At 38.8% G+C, this 26,467-nt stretch overlaps 1 protein-coding gene across 6 annotated transcripts in view; it reads left to right on the top strand.

Moving 5' to 3' along the window:
* Positions 1 to 26,467, top strand: part of ABLIM2 (actin binding LIM protein family member 2) — a 237,860-nt gene that overhangs the window by 55,104 nt on the left and 156,289 nt on the right. For 5 of the 6 annotated variants that reach the window (XM_050947634.1, XM_050947636.1, XM_050947633.1 and 2 more), the window contains exon 2: positions 15,724 to 15,867. In XM_050947634.1, the coding sequence (XP_050803591.1) occupies positions 15,724 to 15,867 (144 nt within the window). Of the gene's footprint in view, positions 1 to 6,810; positions 6,953 to 15,723; positions 15,868 to 26,467 lie in introns of those variants that run through there. The other variant, XM_050947631.1, reaches the window with a different exon arrangement.

The raw sequence follows: 26,467 nt of genomic DNA, 5'->3' as shown, positions 1-26,467 counted from the left end.
AAAACCACTGCTGCCATGATAAGGAATTCCCATCAGTCAATTGCATTTCAGTGTCCTAAATTCATTGCTAAACTATTTATTGATACTTTTGCAAAAAAGACAATAAAGGCAACGAACTGAGCAATGTAACCTTGGTTAAATGGATCTGCAACAAAGATGGGTAAGGGATACAGTGAAGCCATTATTGCAGTGCCCTGGACTTGACTGCAAATTAGAAAATGAACGGAGTTGATTGTCCTTTTCTGCAGTGTTGATTATATGGCAGATGTTCATCATATCTGTAAATTGCTATAATTTTGAATGTCAGGATATTGAAAGCATCTAGTTTGGTTGGTTTGAAAAAGTCTATTTAATGAGTGAAATCAGTCTAAGTCCATAACCCTGACTGCTTGCTCAAATGCAGGAATGTTATCACTGTGTCTTGAAGAACTTTCTTGTTTGTATCATTGGCGCTGTTCTTTCCTATCCAGCTCAGCTGAGTCAGTGGCACATCCTCCATACCTGTGCTCATGGAAATTGATAACTTCTCTGGCATTGGTTTAATGAAACAGCAGTGACAGCCCTAAAGCTCTTGAAGTATGATTTGCCTTTGCAGTAGCAACACTGTGAGATTGCAGAGGAGGCTCTAAGATTATATACATTAAATGCTGTTGAAAGTAGAACTGTAAATACAAATTAGTTCATTATTTGACTGCACCATAAATAGTATAATAGCTAAATACAGGTTATTTACGTATAGTTCAGACTTCTGATAGAGAATGAAACTGACAGCAGGGGAAGAGCTGTGATTTTTTTTTTCCCGAAAGCTCATGCACATTTTCTGCCTATTAATTTTTGTTCCTTCTGAGTGTTGCTGTTTAGCAAAGTGCTTTCTGCATTTCTGCCAAACTGAAAGTGCCTCAGGGAAAACTGAATGGGCCAAATCCTGGAACAACCTGCAGTGCCAGCCAGAGTGTCTGTCAGTGACTTCAAAAGGACTATTCATATGAGTAATGGGAGGAAGGATATGGCCCAGTGTAGGTAGTACATAAATATTTAACACAATAAAGTCATACTGCCTTAGAATTTTAAAGTCAATGACATCAGTTTCATTTGCTACCTGCTAATGTGTATAGAACTACAAATTATAGTTTAGAAATTGAATAATTCTAAAACCAAAGAGATGAGGTAAATTATAAATGTCATTCAGCTGTTCCTGGCAGAGAGTTCAGTTACTTACTGTGTCAGCCAGAAGCAGAATTGGTCTCAAGCTGCAGCATTCTGATCTGGACCTGAATCTGGATTTTGAACACCCAAAAGTTCTGGGTAAGAGGTGGGATTTTTGGATCTGCTGTTCTGGTTTCAGCCCATTGTTAGTCAGAGGCTGCCTCAAGTTACAGATGACAGGTCAATCTTGTTTCAGTTTACTGAAGTGTTCACCACTGAGAGATTGTTTTACAGCAAGACTTTCTTTGTCATTATTATAAAAGGAAGCTTACAAGAAGTGGAAACTTGGACAGATGACTAAGGAGGAGTATAAAAATATTGCTCGAGCATGCAGGGGTGTAATCAGGCGCACATAGACTTGCAGCTCGCAAGGGATTTGAAGGGTAACAAGAAGGTCAGGGAAAGCGTGGGACCCTAACTGAATGGGGGAGGCAACCTATTTTCAGATGATGTGGAAAAAGCTGAATTACTCAATGCTTTTTTTGCCTTGGTCTTCACAGACAAGGTTATCTGTAGAAGTGAGCTGTAGCTCACGAAAGCACATGCTGAAATAAATTTGTTAAGTCTCTAAGGTGCCACAAGTACTCTTGTTCTTTTTGCGGATACAGACTAACATGGCTGCTACTCTGAAAACAGACAAGGTCAGTTCCCAGACTGCTGCACGGGGCAGCATGATATGGGGAGGTGGTGAGCAGCTCTCAGTGGTGAAAGAACAGGTTAAGGACTATTTAGAAAACTGGATATGCAGAAGTCCATGGGGCCAGATGCAATGCATCCTAGGGTGCTGAGGGAGTTGGCTGATGTGATTGCAGAGCCATTAGCTATTATCTTTGAAAACTCATGGTAATTGGTGGCGGTCCCAGATGTTTGGAAAAAGGCAAATATAGTGCCCATCTTTAAAAAAGGGAAGAAGGAAAATTTGGGGAACTACAGACCGGTCAGCCTCACCTCTGTCCCCAGAAAAATCATGGAGCAGGTCCTCAAGGAATCCATTGTGGAGGAGAGGAAGGTGATCAGGAACAGTCAGCGTGGATTCACCAAGGGCACGTCACGCCTGACCAACGTGATTGGCTCTGTGGATATGGGGAAAGTGATGGACATGACATATCTTGACTTTAGCAAAGCTTTTGATACCGTCTCCCAGAGTGTTCTTTCCTGCAAGTTAAAGAAGTATGGATTGGATGAATGGACTATAAGGTGGATAGAAAGCTGTCTAGATTGTCGGGCTCAACAAGTAGTGACCAACGGCTCGATGTCTAGTTGGCAGCCGGTATCAGGCAGCATGCCCCAGGGGTCAGTCCTGTGGCCAGTTTTGTTCAGCATCTTCATTAATGATCTGGATGATGGGATGGATAGCACACTCAGCAAGTTCGCGAATGACACTGCTGGGTGAAGAGGTAGATACACTGGAGGGTATGAATAGGGTCCACAGTGACCTAGACAAATTGGAGGTTTGGGCCAAAAGAAATCTGATTAGGTTCAACAAGGACAAGTGCAGAGTCCTGAACTTAGGATGGAAGAATCCTATGCACTGCTACAAGCTGGGGACCAACTGGCTAAGCAGCAGTTCTGCAGAAAAGGACCTGGAGATTACAGTGGACAAGAAGCTGGATACGAGTCAACAGTGTGCTCTTATTGCCAAGAAGGTCAACAGCATATTGGGCTGCAAGAGTAAGAGCATTGCCAGCAGCTCGAGGGAAGTGATTATTCCCCTCTATTCGGCACAGGTGAGGTCACATCTGGAGTATTGCGTCCAGTTTTGGTCCCCTTACTACAGAATGGATGTGAACAAATTGGAGAAAGTCTAGCGGAGGGCAACAAAAATTATTAGGGGGCTGGGGCACATGACTTATGAGGAGAGGATGTGGGAACTGGTCTTATTTAGTTTGCAGAAGAGATGAGTGAGGGGAGATTTGATAGCAGCTTTCAGCTACCTCAATGGAGGTTCCATGGAGAATGGAGCTAGGCTGTTTTCAATGGTGGCAAATGACAGAACAAGGAGCAATGATCGCAAGTTTCAGTGGGGGAGGTCTAGGTTGGAGATTAGGAAAAACTATTTCACTAGGAGGGCAGCGAAGCACTGGAATGAGTTACTTAGGGAGGTGATGTAATCTCCATCCTTGGAGGTTTTTAAGGCTCGGCTTGACAAAGCCCTGGCTGGGATGATTTAGTTGGGGTTGTTTCTGCTTTGAGCATGGTGTTAGACTAGATGACCTCCTGAGGCCTCTTCCAACTCTAATCTTCTATAATTATGTTGTTCTCTTTCCTGCAGTCAGTGTTGGACTAACAAAGCAATGTGCTTTACTGTGTTTCTATTAATAACTGATGAAATCATGGATATTTCCTGTAAATAATATATCAAAAAGAAACATTTTCAAGGGGCTTCTGCCTTTGTTAGAATTACTCATTTCTGTCTAGTACACTGGGATTTCTGTAGTATCTAAGAACTATCAGCTGTTCCTACCAGGAACCTCAAGAAATGTCCTTTATTTGATCACACATTCCTAGATTAAAAGACCAGAAGGGACCACTGGGATAATCTTGTCTGACCTCCTGTACTAGCAGTCATAGGATTTCCTTGAATTAATTTTTGTTTGAACTACAGCATGTTTTTAAGAGTAACATCCAATCTTGATTTGAAAATTGTCAGTGATGAAGAATCCACCACGACTGTTGATATATTATTCCAGATGGTTAATCAGAATTAAGTAGGTACTGTGTATATATGAAAGATGGAGGGGAAGTGTGTTTCGGTTTTAGGTTTTGTTGTTTTTTTTTAAAGCCGCTCACCCCAGTTTTAATTATGTTGTCATAACCATTCATTCATTCATTGATATAATAATATCTAGAAACTTACCAAGACAGATTGACTTAAATAATAATGGCATATATTTAACATCAATTAAATTTCAGTTAACTCACAAGATTAACTCAAAAAAATTAATTGCAATTAAAAATTTAATCGTGAATAATTGCGCTGTTAAACGATAGAATATAAATTGAACTTTATTAAATATTTTGATGTTTTTCTATATTTTCAAGTATATTGATTTCTAGTACAACACAGAATACCAAGTGTACGGGGCTCACTTTATATTATTATTTTTTGTTACAAATATTTTCACTGTAAAAACGAAACAAAAGAAATAGTAATTTTCACTTCAATTCATGCAAGTACTGTAGGTGTAACTTACAAATGTAGTTTTTTTTTTGTTACATAAGTGCACTCATAAACAAGCCAATGTAAAACTTTAGGGCCTACAATTCCATTCAGTCCTATTTCTTGTTCAGCTAATCGCCAAGACACAAACATTTGTTTACATTTACAGGAGATACTACTGCTCACTTCTTATTTACAGTGTCACCTGAAAGTGAGAACAGACATTCGCATGGCACTTTTGTAGTCAGCGTTGAGTGATATTTACGTGCCAGTTATGCTAAACATTTGTGTGCCCTTTCATGCTTCAGCCACCATTCCAGAGGACACGTTTCTATGCTGATGATGCTCATTTAAAAAAATAATGCGTTAATTAAATTTGTGACTGAACTCCTTAGGGGAGAATTGTATGTCTCCTGTTCTGTTTTCCATGCATTCTGCCATATATTTCATGTTACAGCAGTCTCAGATGATGACCCAGCATGTTTGTTTTAAGAACACTTTCACATCAGATTTGACAAAACGCAAAGAAGATACCAATGTGAGATTTCTAAAAATAGACAAAAGAGAAAATCAACCTTCTACTGGTGGCATCTGACTCAAATGATGAAAATGAACATGCGTCGGTCTACTCTGCTTTGGATCGTTATCTAACAGAACCCGTCATCAGCATGGACCCATGTCCTCTGGAATGGTGTTTGAAGCATGCAGGGACATATGAATCTTTAGTGCATCTGACATGTAAATATCTTGCGACGCTGGCTACAACAGTGTCTTTTGAACACCTGTTCTCACTTTCAGGTGATATTATAAATAAAAAGCAGGCAGCAGTATCTCCCGTAAATGTAAACAAACTCTTTTGTCTTGGTAATTGTCTGAACAAGAAATAGGACTGAACAGACTTGTAGGCCCTAAAGTTTTACATTGGCTTGTTTTTGAGTGCAGTTATGTAACAAAAAAAAAATCTACGTTTGTAAGTAACACTTTCAGGATAGAGATTGAACTACAGTACTTGTATGAGGTGAATTGAAAAATACAATTTCTATAGTACTATTTCACACACAGTACTATAAATTTGTGGCTGCCGGATGATTTTTGAACACAGCCTCCCTCTGGAATGCTAGAAATTATGAAGAAAAAGCAACCTTTTTGGCAAGGTGCTGCCACCTTGCTAATATTCAGTTGTTAGTTACTCTGCTAGCAGCTCTGTTTATTTCAAAGGAACAACTCATGAAGTAAGGTACTGCTCATCATAAGTAAGGGTGTCTGATGTGTGTGTAGAGAAAAGGGAGTTCTACCAGCTTCCCAAGCCGGCCTTTTATACCAGGTAGCTCCCAAAAGAGCCTGCTGGAATGGAATGGCACGGAGTACTGCTTGAAGAGCTAGTTGTGCATCCAGCCGTCTGAGTACATTAGGGTGGTTCCTACTGGGTGCTGGGAAGTAGATATGTATATGTTTGGGAGAGGCAGGGACACTGGCTAACAGGAGAGGTTTTGCAGGTTTCCCATTGGTGCCAACAACTGCAGTGCATGCTTGTCTTTGTGGCCATGAATTTCACAAACACAACCAACTCGAAACTCAAGTTGTTTAGAGGTTTAGTCCAAGTGTTCTGCTCCTCTCTTTCTACTAGGAGCTCATTATCCTTGTTGTTCTTTATCTGCTGTAGAGAGTGATCTTGATGGATACACACTGTACTATGGTTTGCATGAGCTGGATGAAAACTTGTTAGTGGTCAGGTTAAAACCTTGCTGAGTTTAATGGGGGTGTATGTACTTTTCAGTTAACTGTAGGGACAAGTTAGTCACAGGCCCCCACCTGAGACAAAGGGTTGTGTGAATGCACTGAGGAGTTTTGCACTGTATGGACAGAGAGGCTTTGCTTCATATTGTTTTGGATCAGGGTAGGTAGGTGTGTGTATGTGTGGATAAAAGGTAGACCACAGAGGGTCAGGGAGTCACACAGGCAGCCTGAAGGAGCAGCTGAACGCATGATGTATGGGCCAGGGGATCAGGTGGAAAAGGATATTTTTTGGTGCTGTGAGCAAAAGAAGCTGTTTCCTGCTCTTTGATTTATTCTGTGTTCAGAGACATGGGACTTTGTACATTCTTTGTAAATAAGCAAAACTACATCAAAGAAATACCTGACTGTCACCAATTTCTCCTCCTAACTGGAACAACCTGCTAGATCCTGAATTTTTGGCTACCTGCTTGGGTCAAAAAGGATAACAACACTGAGGCCAACATATATTGGGGCCTGTTCGTAAGTGATGGCTGTCCTGTGAATGTGAGAACTTTGAGGCCTCTGTAGAGTTCTATTTTTACTAGGCAGTAAGTTCTTGGCTATAATCCTGTTTGTGTGTGGGAGCTGCAGGAGTCATATGACCCTTGCCACATTTCTCTCAGGAAGGCGCTCCAGTGGCAGAGTGCTGGTGCAGTTTCACTCATCTGTTCAAGTACTCTTCAAATTCACTTGTTCAACAAGTGCTTCAGCTGTGCTCTGTGCAGGTTGTAGGTATTTGAAGTGGTGGTATGTCTGGCAGTATTTCTTGTGTCACCGACTGAATTAATGCTGGAATGCCAGAGAATACAGGTACAGTGTGATGATTCCACATTTGGGGGGATTTACACAAGAAATGACTCACCTCTCATTTGGAATTTTCTGTGATTAAATTGTTCAGTGTATTGTCATCAGAATGTACTATTGCATGTTAGTGTTGCAGAGTGCAGAAGGATGGTTAAATGTGAACTGCTTTATTTTAAGTTGAGCTAAATATTCCTGTTAATTGGAAAAATACTGAGTTACAAATTAGCATGACAGTCACTCTGTTAACTGAGTTTCATGCTGGTGATACATTTTAAAACTCCATGGCTTTGTTTAACTTATTAGTTGTTTTTAAATCTCATATTAAATTCTATTGACAAAAAGTGTTGTGCTTTATGCAGCTACGTTGGGAGAGTTGTTCAGTATCCTTATGCAGTGCAAACTCACTAAAAATATACAAATCCACAATTTATGTTGAAAACTAGCAGAGAGTCATATTAACTGAAATGATGAATGTTAAAGACATACATTTATGATTAAATAAAACAGGCTTGCTTGCGCTAGCTTCCTTGCAGTGTATTGTGTATCTTGCATGTGAACATATGGGAAGATTTGAAACTGTTTGGCTTTGAGCACTTTGTATTGTACTCTGTATCTTACTGTGTGTGTTTGCACTAGCCTATTTTGCATTGTGCAAGGTAACCTGTGACCTTTTTCCTACTATCTCCCATGCCAAGTACTCAGGAATCAGTAGTAGTGTCATATGGTGTTTCAGTCTTACAGTTTTAAGAATCGGGTCTCCTGTGCCAGCCAACACTGTAAATCTGTTACTTGATTTTGATCCTTAGGCAGTACTGAATGAGACTTCAGAACCTTTTGTTAGTGCCTTGGGAAGAGATACTATAGCCAGTTTATTAATAATGAATATTTAATATGTCTGTATAGGGCAAAGATAAAAGATTGCTAATCTGGACCCTTTTGGATTAATGTATTAAATTACTGTATTTTAGTTTTAGAAAAGAATTGGAGACTTCATTGAACATGAAGTTTGTTTGGGTTTTTTTCTGTGTAGTTCATTGGACTGCGAAGAAATATGTCAGATAAACTGTGCAAAAGAAAGAATAATGCTGCTTGCTTCACTGCCGTGCAGTGTAGGAACAACTGACAAGAATTCCTTGGAAGAACTGTACCCTGCTCTTCAGAAAGTACACTACTTGAACGTCACTATAAAAGATCTCTTTAGGAAGTCAGTAGTTAGTATACAGTAAAGTGGTCAGATTTCAAACTCCCAGAGAACTGGATGCAATTTTGAGGTCTTTTTGTGAATGGGTCATTGCCAAGTGGACAAACTTCTTTAACCATCTATTTTTCTGTCAGATTTAAGATGGAAAAATCTTTTGAGGGGACAGTTAACATGAGAGGGTTATCTTGAAAAAGGCTGTGAACATAAACCTGTAGCTGATTGATAATATGTTCTGGGGCTTGAGAGGGAGGGATGGGAAAACCTGGAGGAGTCACCACTCCATGATCCCTTAGCCCTTCGCTCTTCCTCCACCCTTCAGGGGAGAGGGAAAGGAAGCACAAAGGCGATGAAGGCTGGAGTAGCATCTGTGCAGTGGCTCTGCTCTGCAGCTTCCCGCAGGAGGGTTAGAGGAACATCCCCAGTACCCAGCAAAGTTACAGAGGGTCTTAAGGATTTTTAAAGGAAAAATTTATCTTAGGTGCTTACCTCACAGTCTCTAATGTATTTATCCTCACAACCCTCTTGTGAGGTAGGGAAGTACTGTGTAGTGCTTTGGTTTTGCAGATGTGAAACTAAGGCAGAGAAAGGCTAAGCGCCAGATTTTCAAAGATATTTAACTGTCTAAAGATGCAGATAGGCACCGAGTGGGATTTTCAAAAGTGCAAGGTGTTTAATTTCTATTGGTTTTTGTTTTGTTTTTTAAGCTACCTAAATAACTTTTGAAAATCTGGACCTACAGAACTTGCCTAAAATCACACAAGAAGTCTGTGGCAGAGCTGGCAATTTATCTCAGGTCTCTCATGCCCTAGGTTAGGGCCCTGAGACATTTGTCTTTCTAACATTTAATGAATGAATGGCATTCCCATCTCTCATTTATCTGTTCTGCATTTTGGTGACGATTTCTAACCCTAATGATGGAACAGTTTGATGTTGATAGTATTGAGCCACTTTCTATCCGTCCACACATGTGCAGTAGTATTCATCACTAGAGCTGCTCATTGGTGTCCAAAGCTGGGAGTGCTGCCTGTGTTTTGTTGTTCATATTTTCATATGAACTAGGGAATGGACATTGATTTCTCTTAAACCTTTATGCTCGGTTTAGCTATTCATTATTGTTTCTATTTCATGGGTAGAAGATGCCAGTCATGGATGGGATGGCTGTGGAGGAATGTATTGCTCTGCTATACACCATCCATATGGAAATCAGCAGAGTTTCCTTGGCGTGAGAAGTAGCATGTCTCCAGTACCATGAATCTCATTTTTAGGATAATGGGAACTTGTTCTTTGGGGATGGAAAAGTTTATTCACGTAATATCTCACATGAATTTTGGTGTGGTTTAAAGGTTTTTAAATAACTACTTTGAAAAACTGTTCTAATGAAGAGTAAACTTCATCAGATGGAAAACATCCATGAAAGTCCTCATGCACCCCTCTGCCATTGCATGATAGTCCCCACCGGAAACTATCTATCGCATTCATCAACTTAATTTTATATTTCCCAAACAACGTGGCTCCCAAACATTTCCAATCTCCAATTCCCAGTCTAATATCGATATATTTCATGATCAGATATTTCACTTTTTTCTGATATTTAACATTAATTATATCTTTTTTAAAAATTTGTCCCATTTCTAGTAATGCCCACTTTGGTCCTCTAAATAATTCCTCTCCAGACTTACATCCTTCAGATATTTGTAGGTGATTCTCCTTGTCTTCCCTCAGTCATTGCTTAGCCAAATTATCCCATATCCCCTCAGTTGTGGCTCAACCATATTATACATATTGAATTATTTTCCCTCACTCAGTATAAATCAATACCTCTACTGCCCTAATAATGTACTCCCTCCAATTCATCTTTATATTTCCAGCATTAAGGTGTGCAAAACTCAGTGCAGTATTCCAGGATCAGTTTTATCAGGGCCATATAGATGGTCATCATATAGACAGTTGTATGTAAGTGAAAATCTTACTTCTTTTCAATGAGTCACTGCTAATTCAATAAACCTTATTTAATACTAGAATTAATTGGAGCAGCACCTCACTCCTGCTGAGTACTCAGTAGGTAACCTGTGATTTCGGTGGCTGTCTGAGTTTTGATATCAGAAATATGTTGATACTGGATTGTCACAAGACATCTCCATCGCTACCCAGTGAACCTCACTGTCTAGCCAGCTCAGATGGTTTTCCAGTCACAAACACACACACCAGGCTGTTTATCTTACACCAATGTGTGTATTTATTACCCTCTTACATAGTAATAATTGTGCAATACATGCTTACGGCAAGGTAGGCTTCCCTACATCCGTCACTTCCGAGCCCAGGTTCTCTCTGAGCTTTCTCCTGAGCTCCTCTTGAGCTCCTCTTGCTTCCTGTTTCCTCCCCTTATATTCTCCCCAGTTACCTTGTTAGCTCAGTGATTGCCACTCAGGGCTCACAGCCCCCCCACCAGAAAGTGTATAATTGCCCTCAGCTGGGCCTGCAGCCCTCCCTAGGCTGCAGCACTGTCAGTGATCAGGATGTCCTGTCATATGGATATTTAGGAAGAATATCAGCAACAAAGTTCCCGGCACCAGATAGTGCCTATGTGGCAATGCTTTGGAAATGTGTCCTACACTTAGTCATTTCTTTATAATCTGTTGTTTTTCTTGTGGGAATATGCATATAGGAAATTCTTCCTAGGGCTTTGAAGAAGCAAGTAAGGATGCACGAACCATCAGTGACTTTCTAATATGGGTAGTTATAGTCTGCTTCCTCATCCAGACCTGTGGAAGTACCAGACCCAGTCACAGCAGAACATCGGCAAGATTTTGGGCTCCATGCATAGTTCATCAACAACACAACAAGAGCTCCCTCTATATTTCCATTTAGCAGAGGCTATTTTAAGTGTAGAGAAATTCACCTTTATTTACAAATTTCATTCAGTTCAGCAATCTAGGAAAAGTATGTGATCACTCAAACTTTAATGAGAACTTGAATCAGGAGGATGCTATGCTAAATGACCTAAAATATTGTATAATCATTAAACTCCACAAGAGATGACAGCATATTGCTAACAAAATATGTTGATGGTGCATACGCATACACTTTGAAGCTAAACTTTGACACATACAAACAAAAGTAAAATGATAGGAATTACTATATAAAGAGAGTGGATTTAAAACTTTATTGAAATCCATGTAAGTTAAAAATGTAGTAGAACTTGAATAAAAGAAGAGTTCTCCAGTCTGAAGGAGTTATTTCTCATGTTCTATCATTGTTGTTCCAGATGAAAGAGACGGTGTTTAATTAACTCTATGAAGAAACATAGTTTTTTTATGACCCCACAGAGGTTATATTCACAGAGAATATTGGGTGAAACACTGATCAGTTTTAATGTATTAAATTAATTAATTCCTTTTTGAATTGAGAGGAAAATAAAGCACCCTGTTGGTTTTTGTTGTTCATTCGTGCTTATTTAACATGGTTCTTTTTGAATGTCAAATGCATCCTTGTGAGATTTAAAAAATGGAATGCAAGCAAAAAGTTATAGTTGTTCTACAGTTTGTTGCATACCTGTGCTTTAGCTACATATAATTCTTTACTTTTCATTTCCACTCCTGGCTTGAAAATGATTGTTAAACAAAAAATGCTAAGACATCAAAAAGATGGCAAGAACATGCCAGATATGTTCCGCCCACCCCTCCCCCTTTTTTATTTTTTATTTATTTAATTTTTGTGTCCTACTGTAACAAAAAAAGCTACTGTGTTGATTCCCAGATACATTGCAGGTTAGGTATTATAGGGAGCTATGCAGAGCACTTGGCCCTAATGCACATTTCTGAATCAATGCTAGCATTCAAGGGAAACAACCTGCAGTAAGTCTTGCTGCCCCAGAGGAGGTGGGACTGTGAGAATGGGTGCAGTTGACAATAACCTTTTCATAGTGTTTCTTTTTAACAAACACTACATGAAGTTTCCATGTAAGCGTCCAGAGTTCAGGCAGCAGTTACAGCCAATTCCAAATGAGGAAACCCTTTAATAAAAATCTATAGTTATTTACTAGAAAAGATGTTGATAATTTTCACGCAGCGGAAACATCTGCATGGTTGACTGCATTAATGTCTTTCTGCTCTGAAAACCTTCTACATACAAAGTTATATGCACAAGTACTTGGAGGATCAGTGTTAGAGTAAATACAGGGAGACAACTTTTAGCCCTGAAATAGTTATAAAGGAAAATTAAGGAGTAATTGGCTGATAGCACTTTTACTAATTTATTTAATTTATGATTTAATTTAATTTAGTTAATTTATTGGTCAATATGAGAGGACATAACACCACTGATAAGTTTATTTTTAAGTTGCATTTGTTTTCTTCTTGTGAGACTGTACGAAAACTTTTTAAAGCTGATCTGGAAACACTCTGAGGGGAAAAAAACCCCAACTTTACAATGATGTGCTGAATCCCCGGAGTTGAAGAGGGACATTCAGTATGTAATTTACTCTCCCTTGTTTACTCTGTTAGTTCCTTGTATTAATCTGTTGCCAGGTGGAAAAACTACTATGGGTGTGGCAAGTCATAATACAAGCCTGTTACAATTTGTTTTAATAATTCAGCCCATAGGCACTGTTACCTAACATATTAAAATGTACAAATAATAAAAGTACTGTAGCAAAATTACAAGAACTAGAAAGTTTGTGATCAACATTTCCTATAATTCTTTGGAATGCTCTTTTGCATAAACCTAATAGCTGCAATTTCTATTTTAAATCACAAGATGGCAGCACATTTTTAATTTGCTCAACATTTTGCTAGCCTAAATGAGCTCAGTTCTGCAGCCTTTATATACTTGCATCTCTTGTTAAAGTCAATAGGCATTTGCTTGCAGAAGGACAGCAGGATTGCAGCCTTTATTTGTTACCATAATGCATAAAGACCTTTAGAATCCCTTTTTTACTCTAACCTATCAACTATTTTTAACCTGTAACATACAGAGTAAAGAGTCGGCGGGGAGTTGCTTTTGGGGTGTGTTTGTTTTTTATCAAAAGAAGATTTAAGTTGATTTAAAATGACATTTACCTTCGGTGCTGACGATCTTGAAAGTTCAATGTACTATTTACTAAATGTGATAGAAAAATATATTTGACTGAAAGTCACATAACGTAGAAAAACAAAGTTTATGCATGCATCCCTAGCATATTGCATATGATTTCTTTTATATGTAAACTTACAGCTTAATCATAAAAATCCTTACTCAAGTGAGTATGTACTTTACATGAATACTTGTGTGAGGAAAAGTTTGCAGGCTTTCGCTTTTAGAGATTAGAAATAGAAAATACCTATTAGATCATCTCTCTTCCAGGGCAGGATCCTTCCTCCAGTATTAAGTATTTGCAATACAAATTACTAGGTATTTGCATGTTTCATAAAAAATGTCTTGCTCAACATTTTAATATATACTTCTGGGAAAGCAGAACAACATCTTACCTCTGTTTTTCACTATTCTAAAAGGGTGACTGTGCCTGGGAGTCTGAAGAAAGTGCCTGGATATGTTTAGCATAGAATCTGATTTGCAAGAGTGCATGATAGTTTATATGAGAATAAGTATTTTAACCCCACTATTCTGGATCAGTTCCAACATCAATGGTTATATCTTGCTTGCCAGAAATTCTGCTATAGGTTCAATTAGCTAAGTTCTCTTAACTTTTACTGAGACTTAGACTCCTAGAGATTTAGGCCCTTGTGAAAATTGTATCCTGGTCTTTATGTTGGCAAATTTTGTGATAGAAGAATTCATATTTGTTGTATGTGGCTATGATGAGGAAAGCTACTATGTAACTGTCTTACTTTTCTGCCACAGAGTTGTCAATGAAGTTCTGATTGCAGACTCTTTATCACTAGTGATGATGTAAGGGGCAAATCACATTGTGATTTTCCTCCCCACACCCCCAATTCGATTTGAGTTTGCAAACTATTGGTTAGAAGCAATTATATTTTGACTTCTGAGCTGAGAACATTTTGCTCTGGATGTCAATAAGTGAGATCAGAGCTCCACTCACCAAGTCATATTTATTATAGTTATTCCTTCAGTAGCTTCAGATGTATTTTAATGTAGTAATAAATTAATCACTATCTTAGTGCTTCAGTGCCACATACCGAAGAACGTGTCTGCTGACTAAGCACAATTATATGAGTACCAAGATTACCAAGCGTGTACCGTACCAGAACTCTGTAGTAATGTCATAGTGCTTAACATTCTTTAATGTTCCCCAAACTTTGTGTCTCCTGGCTGGAAATTTGCTATTTACAGTACATTGGTGTTTTCCAAACTGGGGGATTAACGTGGGCAAAGGACTAGCTGGGAGCATAGGCCTCTTAGTTCTCCAGGTTCTCAGCCTTCATTTGAAAAAAGTCTGTCATGGGTACAAAGAAACCTTCAAACATAAAGCATGTGCAACTGATGTAGCGATATCTCTCTAAGTTTGCAGTACCCATGAAAAATAGCTCTGAGCCCATTCATAGCAATGGGTGCTAATGTTGATGCTAATGATGATACTTTATATATCAACATTTTAAGCTATTTCAATTCTCATCAAAGCATGTAACAAGGCAGGGGAAGGGTCATCTGAAGATCTATGCCAGTGTTTTCCAAAGAGTTCTGTTTAGGAAGACGTGGAGGGAGGCACCAAAAAGACTAGCCATGAGAGGGGACTTGGAGGATGTACAATTAATATGTGTAGGCTTTTAACAATGCATGGTGAGGTTGCAGGCAGAGGAAGAGTGCAGTTGGTTTTATTTTGCTGAGGCGGAGCTCAGCATTCAAAAGTTAAGGAAACTTTACAATATCTTTGTAGTATCTTCAGTGTCTGTCATCACATAATACTATTGTAACAAATAAGTGTGCACATAATAGTTCATGGTTATGCTTATCTGGAATGTCATGTAACCTGTGGAAGCAGAACTTAGATCCTCTGGTTCTAAAAGCACAAGCATTTATCAGATGAGCTAAAGGAAAGTCTTTCGTAATTGCTTATAGTCTGGGGCGGAATCAGGTGCTTGAGATCCTGTGACACATCAGTTTCAGCAAAATAATTTGTAACTAGAGCTGGTTGATTTTTTTTATTTTTTGGAACTGACAAAATATTTAATTTAAAATTGTAATTAAACAGTGTGATGCAAACTGGAAAAAAAAGGCAGTTGAATTTTCTGTTTATACAACCCTTGATCCAAAATGTTTTTGTTCAAATTGCTTGTGAAATTCATAAGCTGTGTACAATTCTTTTTCATAATTGCGGTGGTAACCTAAATGGAAGTGAAAATCAGCAGTGATGCTTTAAATTTCTGAGCAGACTGTTTACACTAACATATGACTCTAAAGGAAATTCAATTAAAATAAAGTTTAAAAAGACCACTTCAGGAGCTGGCCAACACCAACAAGTGAGACCACTTTGGCCCAGGATTCACGTTCATGGCATGTTTTGACTGAAATGTCAATTTTCATTATTTGTTTGTCTAATAAGACCATTGTTTTATGTAATTTGTCCAGCAGAAGTTTTTAATCTACTGTATGTTCTTATACAACTTCTCTTTCTTTACAGTTTCTCAACCACAGGCTGTACATAGCCACCTGGAGAAACCATCGGGTACAGCAATTCTCTGCAATAACTGCGGAAACCCATGCAAAGGGGAAGTTTTGAGAGTTCAGAACAAATATTTTCATATTAAGTGCTTTGTTTGTAAAGGTAAGTGTTTACTATTTATTACTGTCTGCTGTTATTGATTATATATATATATATATATATTACAATAACGCCCTGGAGATTGTGGCCCCATTGTTTTGGAAACAGCACAGATCTATAGTACAAACCAGTCCTCACATCAAAGAGTTTATGGTCCTAAGACCCTGATCCTGCAGCGAGTTCCAAGTGCAAGGGTTCACCCAGCTGGAGCTTTTTGCAAGATTGGAGCCTAAATAGGGACAAGATGGGAGAGGAACATGACACGGGCGGTGGAAGTCAAGGGTAACAACAAAGGAACACAAGATTCCATAGATTACACTGGTCTACAATTTTTGAGAAGTCGTCTGCTTCAGAGATAAAATGTGATATTATTATGTATTTTGATGTGCTGAATTCAAATCTGACAATTAAAACAACTGATTGGCTACTGTTTCTAAGATATTTAAGTTTTTACATTTTATGTCGATGTATATTGTGTAGATCGTAGAGTTTTAATCATAAATTGTAAACCTAGGTCTTTTCATGTGTTTATGGTTGCTTTACATGATAATATTTCACCTGTCCTGTTTTTGTAACACTTTAAAAATCAGCAAAAGGGTTATATAAATAAAATTTATTATGAAACAAAAGGCAAAAAAAATTATGTACATAGTTTAGTCCTATTCAGTGTCTACTCGGCGCTTCTTGGCTTGTCTCTTGTATTCATTAAATGGAGCATCACTTGTCACTGTCCAGCAATAGTCTGCAAGCATTGATGGGCTCCATTTGCCCTGATAGCCTGCCAGGAGATTCCACTGCTGTAGTCTGGAGCCCAACAGCTCTGCCTTACTCTTGGGTAGTTCCAAATCCCTGACAAGGTCATTCAGTTCACCTTGTGTTATGAGGTGTGTGGTTCAGAGGAGGAGGATGGGAGAAAATGTGGGTCCTGTGACATTGATGGTTCAGGACCAAGTTTCATCCTCTTCCTCGTCTGACTCAAGTGAGAATGATTCTGGTGCATCAGGAACCGGCAGTCCTTCTCCGTGGGCTGATGGAATGTTTGGATAATGCACAGTCAACTTTTTCTTCTTTGACACACCTTTGCCAACTGGAGGCACCATGCAGAAGTAACAATTGCTGGTATGATCTGTTGGCTCTCTCCAAATCATTGGCACTGCAAAAGGCACAGATTTCCTTTTCCTTTCAACCACTGGCGAAGATTTGTTACACAAGTGTTGCAGCATATGTGTGGGGCCCACTTCTTATCCTGATCTCCAATTTTGCAGCCAAAATAAAGGTGATAGGCTTTCTTAACCATAGTGGTTAGACTGCACTTTTGTGATGCAAAAGTCACTTCACCACAAACATAGCAGAAGTTATCTGCACTGTTCACACAAGTACGAGGCATCTCTGCTCACTTTGGCTAAACAGAAATGTGTCCCTTTGCAAAATCAAACACTGACAAATTAGAGAGCACGACACTATATGATTTCTAGAGCTGATATAGGGCAATTTGTTCAGCAGAGTGATGTAAGCTTCGTTATGATTGCATCATCCATGACTTCTAGGAATAACATGATGCAATTCATATCATGTATGACGCAATACCAGCTTCAGATTGCATCATTCATTGTTTTGCCTAAAAAGCAAGTACTGTCCCAAACCCAGTCATAGATTTATTCATAGATCCAGTCAAAGATGTATTTCAGTCATTTCTGGTTTAAATTGAGATCCCTTCCCTTTATAACTCACTTATCCTCCGCCATTCCCAAGTCAAGGGTTGTATATACTGACCCAACAGCATATCTTGAAAACTAGAGCCAATCAACAATTTTAAACATCATTTTCATTCTCAGTAGCCCAGAATTACTAAAGTTGGACTACGTTTATTTCAGAAGCATTTTGGCTGTAGAGCAGTGTTAGCTGTGTCCAGTTTGCAGGATAACTTTGTAGGTTTTAAAGGTCTGTTTTGTTTTAAACATATAAATGAACAAATTGATAATTAATCTTTAATAGGCCATTTGCCTAGCTATTGCCAGTCAACAGTTTACTGCAACTTTATTTCCAAACACCATCTACAAGACAGATGCTCTATTCTTTAGGCTGTAAATTATAGAGGTCCCAACTGAGATCTGAAACTCACTGTGGTAGGCAGTGTACAAACTCGTAGTGAAAGACCATCCCCCAGAAGAGCTGGCAGCCTCTAGGTTGGAATGGGAAATTGAAGCACAGAGAGATGAAGTGAATTGCTAAAGGTCACATAGCTGGTTAAAGGCACAACTATGCTTAGAACTCAGGTCTGCTAACGCCTAGACCAGTTCTTTATCCGCTGGGCCATGTGTGCAGTTTGTTTAATTTTTAATTCTGCTCAAAATATAGTTGAGCACATTTTCAATGGCACATCAAATGAGTTTCTCCTTCGTATTGTTCCCTCTGTCAAGTACAGCTACATCTTTATTAATCCCGTAGAACAAATCTCACAGCACGTAATATTCAATACCTGGATGAATCTTTAATGAATTAGGTATAGTGACAGTATTAGATATTGTGACTTAATACAGTTTGATGCTATATCATTTTGTGGAAAAATTATACAGGAAGACAAATAAGCAATAATACAGTGTTCTAAATGGAACAAATATTTTAGTTACATCCACAGAGCTAGTGGAATAAAGGTCATAACTTAAAGTATTTAAAGTGGACTAAAATCAGTACATATTTTTCAGATGCACGACCAAGTGGGTATTCACCCACAAAAGCTTATGCTCCAATACTTCTGTTAGTTTATAACAGGGGTCGGCAACCTTTCAGAAGTGGTGTGCCGAGTCTTCATTTATTCACTCTAATTTAAGGTTTCGTGTGCCAGTAATACATTTTAACGTTTTTAGAAGGTCTCTTTCTATAAGTCTATAATATATAACTAAACTGTTGTTGTGTGTAAAGTAAATAAGGTTTTTTAAATGTTTAAGAAGCTTCATTTAAGGTTAAATTAAAATGCAGAGTCCCCTGGACCAATGGCCAGGACCCGGGCAATGTGAGTGCCACTGAAAATCAGCTTGCATGCCGCCTTCGGCACATGTGCCATAGGTTGCCTACCCCTGGTCTATAAGGTGCCACAGAACTCTTTCTCAACTAACAGACATTGCTGCTGAATTCTAACTCCTTTATAGTTGAAATGAATTGATTAGAGAACAGAAAACAAAATTCAGGAATTTTTCCAAAGACAGCTTTTTAATTTAGATCTATTCAAAGTTAAGCCTGCTAAAGGGGCCTCTTCCCCAAACATGAGCCCAACCATACTCCCATTGAAATAAGCAGAAGTTCTGCCATTGCTTTCAGTGGAAGTAGAGTCAGTCCTCTGATCTCTTCTTTTATCACTTTCCAGATTGGTTTGTAATTTTATGTCTTTTCAGGAGTCTTCAGTTAGGTGCTTATACTGTGTGTATCCCAAACATCTATTTTATGGAGTGGATTTTGAATTTATATACACTAGAACGTGGGTGGTAAAATCATCATGTCAGCTCAATACAACCTCCAGAAAAATCTCTCATACTTTGAGGGATGAAGTGGATGTTTTCTCTTTAGCATCCTACAAAAGTATATTGATGACACTGGAGATACCTGCAGAGTTCCAGTCAGTAAAAGAAATTGTGTTTTGGCTAGATCGGGAATTTTTCCTATTTTGTTTTCTTTTTCCTATTTTAAACAATCCGTTAAGTTTTATTCAATAATAGTAACGTGCCGTGGAATGTTCTTCTGACAAATGGAAAATTGTATTCACAAATGAAATTTTATACATTAAAATCTTAGGAAGAGAGGAGGAATGTCTTACATGAGGCCAGATGAAAAACACTTTATTTTACCCTGATACATGTTTGGAGCCCATGAGGCAGGAAAAAAAAAACATCCAAAAAAGAAGAAAATAATCTTTTTAATACGTTATCCCTAATGACTAAAAGAAACGAGCCCTAAGCCTGCTTACGTCATCTGTTTCCTCTAGGGAACTTGTCATGAATTCCCTGATTCCTATCACCCGGGCTAACCCAAAATGAATAATTGCCAGAACCACCCTAAACTGGCAGTCTTCTTTGTGGACAGACCTTCAGCATAACACCAGTGAAGTCAATGGAGCTATGACAGTTTACTCCAGCTGATAATCACCTCCTTGGTGTTTAGACCCTTCAAATACTTGTAGACATTTATCATATTTTACCTTAGTCATCTTTTTGCCAAGCTTATACCTATTTAGGTCTTTTAATCTTTCCTCATAAATCAAATCTCATGTTCATTTTGTTGCTTGTTTGTGAACTCCTTCCAATCCATTGACATCTTTCTGGTGTCTAGTTTTTCAGAACTGTAGACAGTATTCTAATGCAGACTTACCACTTCAGTGTAGGATGGAAGGTAAAGGAACCATTGGCTATAGGTAGCACAGGCTAAATAAATAATTAAATAAATAAAATTTGCACAAGTTGTTAGGCCAACTTTATTGTGTGGTCCTTTTTTAATAGTATGATAAACTTAGTGGATGAAGGGAACACAAAATATGTGTTAGGATTTAATAAAGCATCTGATAACATTACTCACAAAATCATACCTTTAAAGCTTTGGACACGAACATGAAGATTGTAAACTAGCTAAAAGCCCATGAACAAAGGATATAACTGAATCTGTACTGAGTTTAGAGGAGGTGTGCAAGGAGGTACAGCATAGTCTTATCCAACTACTTTTTTTTAATGTCAGATGATCTTACATTGGGAGGAGTAACAATTACTTGTGAACACATAAGTGATATATACAACCAATTTATTTGAGGGAGCATTAGTTGTGGGAAGGGGAGTGGAGTGGAATGGGGTATATTCTGCTACCTGGCTTACTAGCTATCAAAACAATTGAATGTATTATCATATTGCTACATGGTTATCCCTATGTGTATTGTGAGTTTCATGAATTATCCAGGTGCCAACAGCTTGCTTATAGACTTCTTTTATTTGAAATGACATATATAAATATATAAAAATAATATATTTATTATATTCAAAGTCCCACCCTATCTCTTTCAGGTTCCCCAGATAAAGCTCCACTATGTTCCAAAACAAAGAGAAATGTCAAAAAGAGGGTTGAAAAGCTAATACATCAGTTAATGATTGCTCTGACTTATAACTGTGAGGAAACAGATCCAGGTTAAAGGTAATAATAACAATGCTATGAATGCCAGGAACTCTCCAATAAAATCAGTGAGGTCCGTAATATGTTCCAGACTGATGTACTGAAGATGCAGAAGCATCGTTTGTAGACCAAGTAAAAAATCTAATTTCTGCAACTCATCCTATCAGTCTGGAACTACAGGACATCTGTCTGCATGTCCCTTGCATTGGGCCCAGTTCCTAAATCTTTACTCTGTCTTTACTCAGACAGAGCTCCCATTTAAGTCAGTTTTAATAAAAGTGTAATAACAGGATTTAAACTTTGTGCCATTGAAATATAAGGCAATGCTCTTTTCTTTAGGCTGTAAATCCTTTGGTTAACAGCTATGAGAATGCTGTTTTGTTTTTTTTTCATTAAAACAGTAGAAAAATATGAAAGAGAACGACAAAACAGGATAAAATATTGACTATTAGGGCTATACAATTCAAACTAAATCCATTTTCTAGTTCACTCCTAGGGTATCTGTCACAATAGCTTTTCATATGGTACGTGATGTTAGAGAAATTCTGGTCCTCTAGGCCAACCACAGGACAGATCGTGAGTTCTAACACTTACATTTCGCCAACCAGTTGTACCAGGAGCAAACTCCTCAAGCACTTTAACAGCCTTAACACGTAGTCACAAACAGTTCCCTTGGGTACTCCAGTCTGTCTTGCCACCCAAGTGAGTGATGTTGTAGATCGTCCCATACACCAAGAATCACAGCAATATTCAGCAGAGTTCTGTGGCACCATATAGACTAACAAGCATATTGGAGCATGAGCTTTCTTGGGTGAATACTCACTTCGTTGGATGCATGCAATATTCAGGTTACTCCTAATCCCAAAGGACCAGTCACTTACCCTAGGTCAGTTGCACTTCAGGTCTCACACCAAAGACAATGCTTGTAGCCAATCCTCTGGTAAACTATACGAAGATTTATTAAATAGGAAAAGGAAATTAGAGAGTTATTTACAAAGTTAAAGCAAGCAAACACAGATACATGAATGAGTTACAGTCTTAGGTTTTCAAAAGTCTATAGGCATCTATAATCATCAAGTTCTATTTGTCCTTTAGGGCTAACCCAGGCAAAGCTGCTGTGGATCTCTTGTTTATGCCCAGAAACAGCTTGCTGACCCCGCATCTCCAAGCACCTAGAGATACCTAGTTGCATTTGTTCAAGGTTTTCATCCCCCTCCTGCTGTGTGATGTGAGGTGCAAACTCATCTGATGGGATGAGTCCACTTGCATGACTCCTCTTCACAGGGAGCAAAGCAGAACAACAATAAGTTTTTAGTCCTTTTGTTGAGGATTCCTCCATCCAGATGTGGGGAGTTTCCAGTTGTAAGAACCACTCACAGCCTTTCCGGTATTGGTGGATCTCCTCCTTCAGAAGGGGCATAACAATTAATTAATATCCCTCTTCAGTATGGCGATTCACATAGTCACAGAGTCTCACAGTACAACCGTTCAAATATTACATTACAACATGGAACACAGAGATTACAAGTAAGATTAAAGCATGCAGCATCTCACAAGTATTCAAATGAATCTAAACACTAAATTCTTCCTTATAATTCTAATGCCTGTTTTATCAATCTCAACCCGCAAGTGAGCCAGACAGATTACAGCTATGTATCTGTTAGTGTCTAGTTGAGATACAGGGACTTTGACATGAGCTGGCACTTGGCCTGCTAGTGTCACGGTGTCATTACATTACCCTGGACAACTAAAGTTTGATCCCATATAGATAATAAAGATAGAGATCATCTTTATTTTGGCTCAAGTTATTCTTGAGGCTCTCCGTGTTTATGGTATGATAGCTTTCTAACATGTACAGCATAACACTGAACTGCATGGAGCATTACTATTTAGGAAATAGTTCAGGAGCATATATAAGGCCAATGTTTTATCTGAGGTGCACAGATAATTTGGTGATGGCTGGCATAGATTTGAGTATAAATTAAAAAAACAGAGAGTGTGATTCTTCATGCTTTAAATGATCACCTCTAGCATGCTGTGGTAGGAACAAATTCACACAACTTCCACGAATGCTGCTCTGCAAATCTACCGTGGCCTTGTGTGGAGTCCTGCAGTTTCCCTACTAAATAAATATGGCCTTGCAAAACCCTACTATAAAGTTATACAGATGTGAGTGGAATGTGCTGTGCATGGTTTCTCTGTCCTTAGCCAGGTTACAGTCAAAGACAAGGCAGCGAACTTGCAACCTGAACCTCAGATGTAGAAAAACAAGGCCTGCTGTATAGGATCAGCTTTACCATGTATCCACCCATCTTTTCTTTAGGTCTTGCTACTCAATCTTTAATCAAAACCCATTGGACCCTGGATTGCTATAGTGCTGTATGTGCCTTGGAAACAGTAGCTCTGCTCCTCCATGGTGAAATAGTTCGCTTTTTAGTGTATGCACCCTCCTACGTATTTAATCTTGCATATTGGGTTTAATTGATCATAATGGGTCAGATCTTCAAGTTGTGTAAATTGGTGTAGCTCTGTAAGCCAATGTGCCTGTTTCACAATTGCACTAATGCAGGGGTTCTCAAACTGGGGGTCGGGACCCCTCAGGGGGTTGTGAGGTTATTACCTGGTGAGTCGCGAGCTGTCAGCCTCGACCCCAAACCCCACTTTGCCTCCAGCATTTATAATGGTGTTAAATGTATAAAAAAGTGTTTTTAATTTATTAGGGGGTCGCGCTTAGAGGCTTGCTACATTAAAGGGGTCACCAGTACAAAAGTTTGAGAACCACTGCACTAATGCCTCCTTTATACAACTGTGGCAGTGAAAAGGGGGTCTTGGGGTGCGTATTCGTTACAGCTCACCCATGTTAAAGTCCCTTTTACGTGACCAGAGTGATGGAAAGCACCCTTAGTGTACGTGAGAATTGGAGCCAATAATTTTAACTGCATTGGATTCAGATGAGAAGATGGGCAGAGCTAGGACTGAGTATTCACTAGAGAAGGAAAAAATTAGAAGGTATCTGTAACTTGGTAACAGGGAGTGGTTTGTTTATGACATCAAACCCATCTGCTGGGCTATAAATAAGCATGTTTAAAGCTCCATGTGTAATCCGAGGGATTTGCATTTGAACATAGTGTAAAACCAAAAGATCTCAGGTTGCAGGAGAGGAGCCATCTACAGAAAACTTGAAAGTAAGATTAGAGCCCCAAACAAAGTTAACAAAGCAGGTGTGGTTCGCTACCTTGCATTCAGACAATACGAGCAGTGTATTCATCACTGGCTAAATCCTTCAGGGCCCAGTTGGACCCTGAACATGGTAAATAGATATACCAGGAATAAGTGAGCAATGGACATGGCATTCTCACAATCTGTCTTGAAGAATTTAGTGGCCTGACCATTCTGTCGCATCAGATTTACAGTGGTGTGACTCTGTTCATTGATTTCATTGGAGTCATGCCAGTGTAAAACTGATGTAATCCAGTGGTCAATCCGATCCTGTGTTGGGCTTTTCAGATCATAGCTTTTTTAAAAATTCTATAATGTATATCAGGCTGTAAGTTTGTTTATTCCTCTGATTTGCCTTGTTTCTTACCTACCTCCACCTTTTCTGGCATAGGTTTTTTTACTAGTGCACAAGTAATTGTTGATGATGATCAGGTACAGCCTCCAATATAGAGCCCAGCAAATTCTAGTCATTACTCAAATAATATCACAAAATTTCTGATCTACCAAGCACTTGGTATGCTTAACTTTTAGCACATAAATAGTCCAATTCAAATCCGATTGAAAGTTAAACACATGCTTCAGAGGTTTGCTGGATTGGGACAATGGACTATGTGTAAAACTTTCATAGGTAAATACATAAGAAAATAAGAATGGCCATACTAGGTCAGACCAGTGGTCCATCTAGCCCAGTATCCTGTCTTCTGACAGTAGCCAATGCCAGATGCTTCAGAGGAAGTGAACAAAACAGGGCAATTTATCGAGTGATCTGTCCCATGTCATCCAGTCCCATCTTCTAGCTGTCCGAGGTTTAGGAACATCCAGAGCAAGGGGTTATGTCCATGACCATCTTGGCTGATAGCCATTGATGGACCTATACTCTATGACTTATTTAATACTTTTTAAAATCAGCTATACTTTCAGCCTTTAACATCCCTGGCAATGAGTTCTGCAGGTTCACTGTGCATTGTCTGAAGAAGTGCTTCCTTGTGTTTGTTTTAAACCTACTGCCTATTAATTTCACTGGGTGACTCCTAGCTCTTGTGTTATATGAAGGGGTAAATGACACTTTTTCTCCACACCATTCACTGTTTTATAGTCCTTTATCATATCCCCCCTCAGTAATCTTCTCCAAGCTGAACAGTCCCAGTCTTTTTAGTTTCTCCGCATACAGAACCCTAATCACTTTTGTTGCCCTTCTCTGTACTTTTTCCAGTTCTGATATATCTTTTTTGAGATGGGACAACCAGAACTGCAGACAGTATTCAAGGGCATTCCATGGATTTATATAGTGGCATTATGATATTTTCTATCTTATCTATTCCTTATCTAATGCTTCGTAACATTCTTTTAGCGTTTTGACTGCTGGCACTTTGAGCAGATAGTTCTTTGAAAACATCCACAATGATTCCGAGATCTCTTTCTTGAGCTGTAACAGCTAATTTAGACCCCATAATTTTGTATGTATAGTTGGGATTATGTTTTGCATTTGTCGGAATTGAATTTTTCATCTGCCATTTTGTTGCCCAGTCACCCAGTTTTGTGAGATCCCTTTGTAACTCTTCCCAATCAGCTTCGGACTTAACTGTCTTAAGAAACTTTGTACTCTGCTGATTTTGCAATCTTGTTGTTTACTTCTTTTGTCAGATTATTTATGAATTTGTTGAACAGCACTGGTCCCAATACAGATCGTTGGGGGACCCCGCTATTCACCTCTCTCCATTGTGAAAAGTGATGATTTGTTCCTGTCCTTTGTTTCCTGTCTTTGAACCATGTTACTGATCCATGAGAGACCCTTCCCTCTTATCCCAGATCTCCTTAATTTCCCTGAGAGCCTTTGGTGAGGGATCTTATCAAAAAGCATTCTGAAAGTCCAAGTACACTATATTCACTGGATCAGTCTTGTCCACATGTTTGTGACCTCCTCAAAAATGCTAACAGATTGGCGAGGCATGAATTCCCTTTACAAAAGCTGTGTTGACTCTTCCCCAACATATCATGTTTATCTATGTGTCTGTTCATTCTATTCCTTACTATAGTTTCAACCAATTTGCCCAATACTAAAGTTAGGCTTACTGGCTTGTAAATGCCAGGATTGTGTCTGGAGCCTTTTCAAAAAATCAGTGTCACATTAGCTATCCTCCAGTCATCTGGAATGGAGGCTGATTTAATTGATAGGTTGCATACCACAGTTAGTCATTCTGCAATTTCATATCTGAATTCCTTGCAAATGGTGAAT

The sequence above is a fragment of the Gopherus flavomarginatus genome, chromosome 3 (assembly GCF_025201925.1).
Source record: "Gopherus flavomarginatus isolate rGopFla2 chromosome 3, rGopFla2.mat.asm, whole genome shotgun sequence".
Taxonomy (NCBI): domain Eukaryota; kingdom Metazoa; phylum Chordata; order Testudines; family Testudinidae; genus Gopherus; species Gopherus flavomarginatus.
Note: the sequence above shows the minus strand (reverse complement) of the source record. Positions and strands in the feature narration are given on the sequence as shown.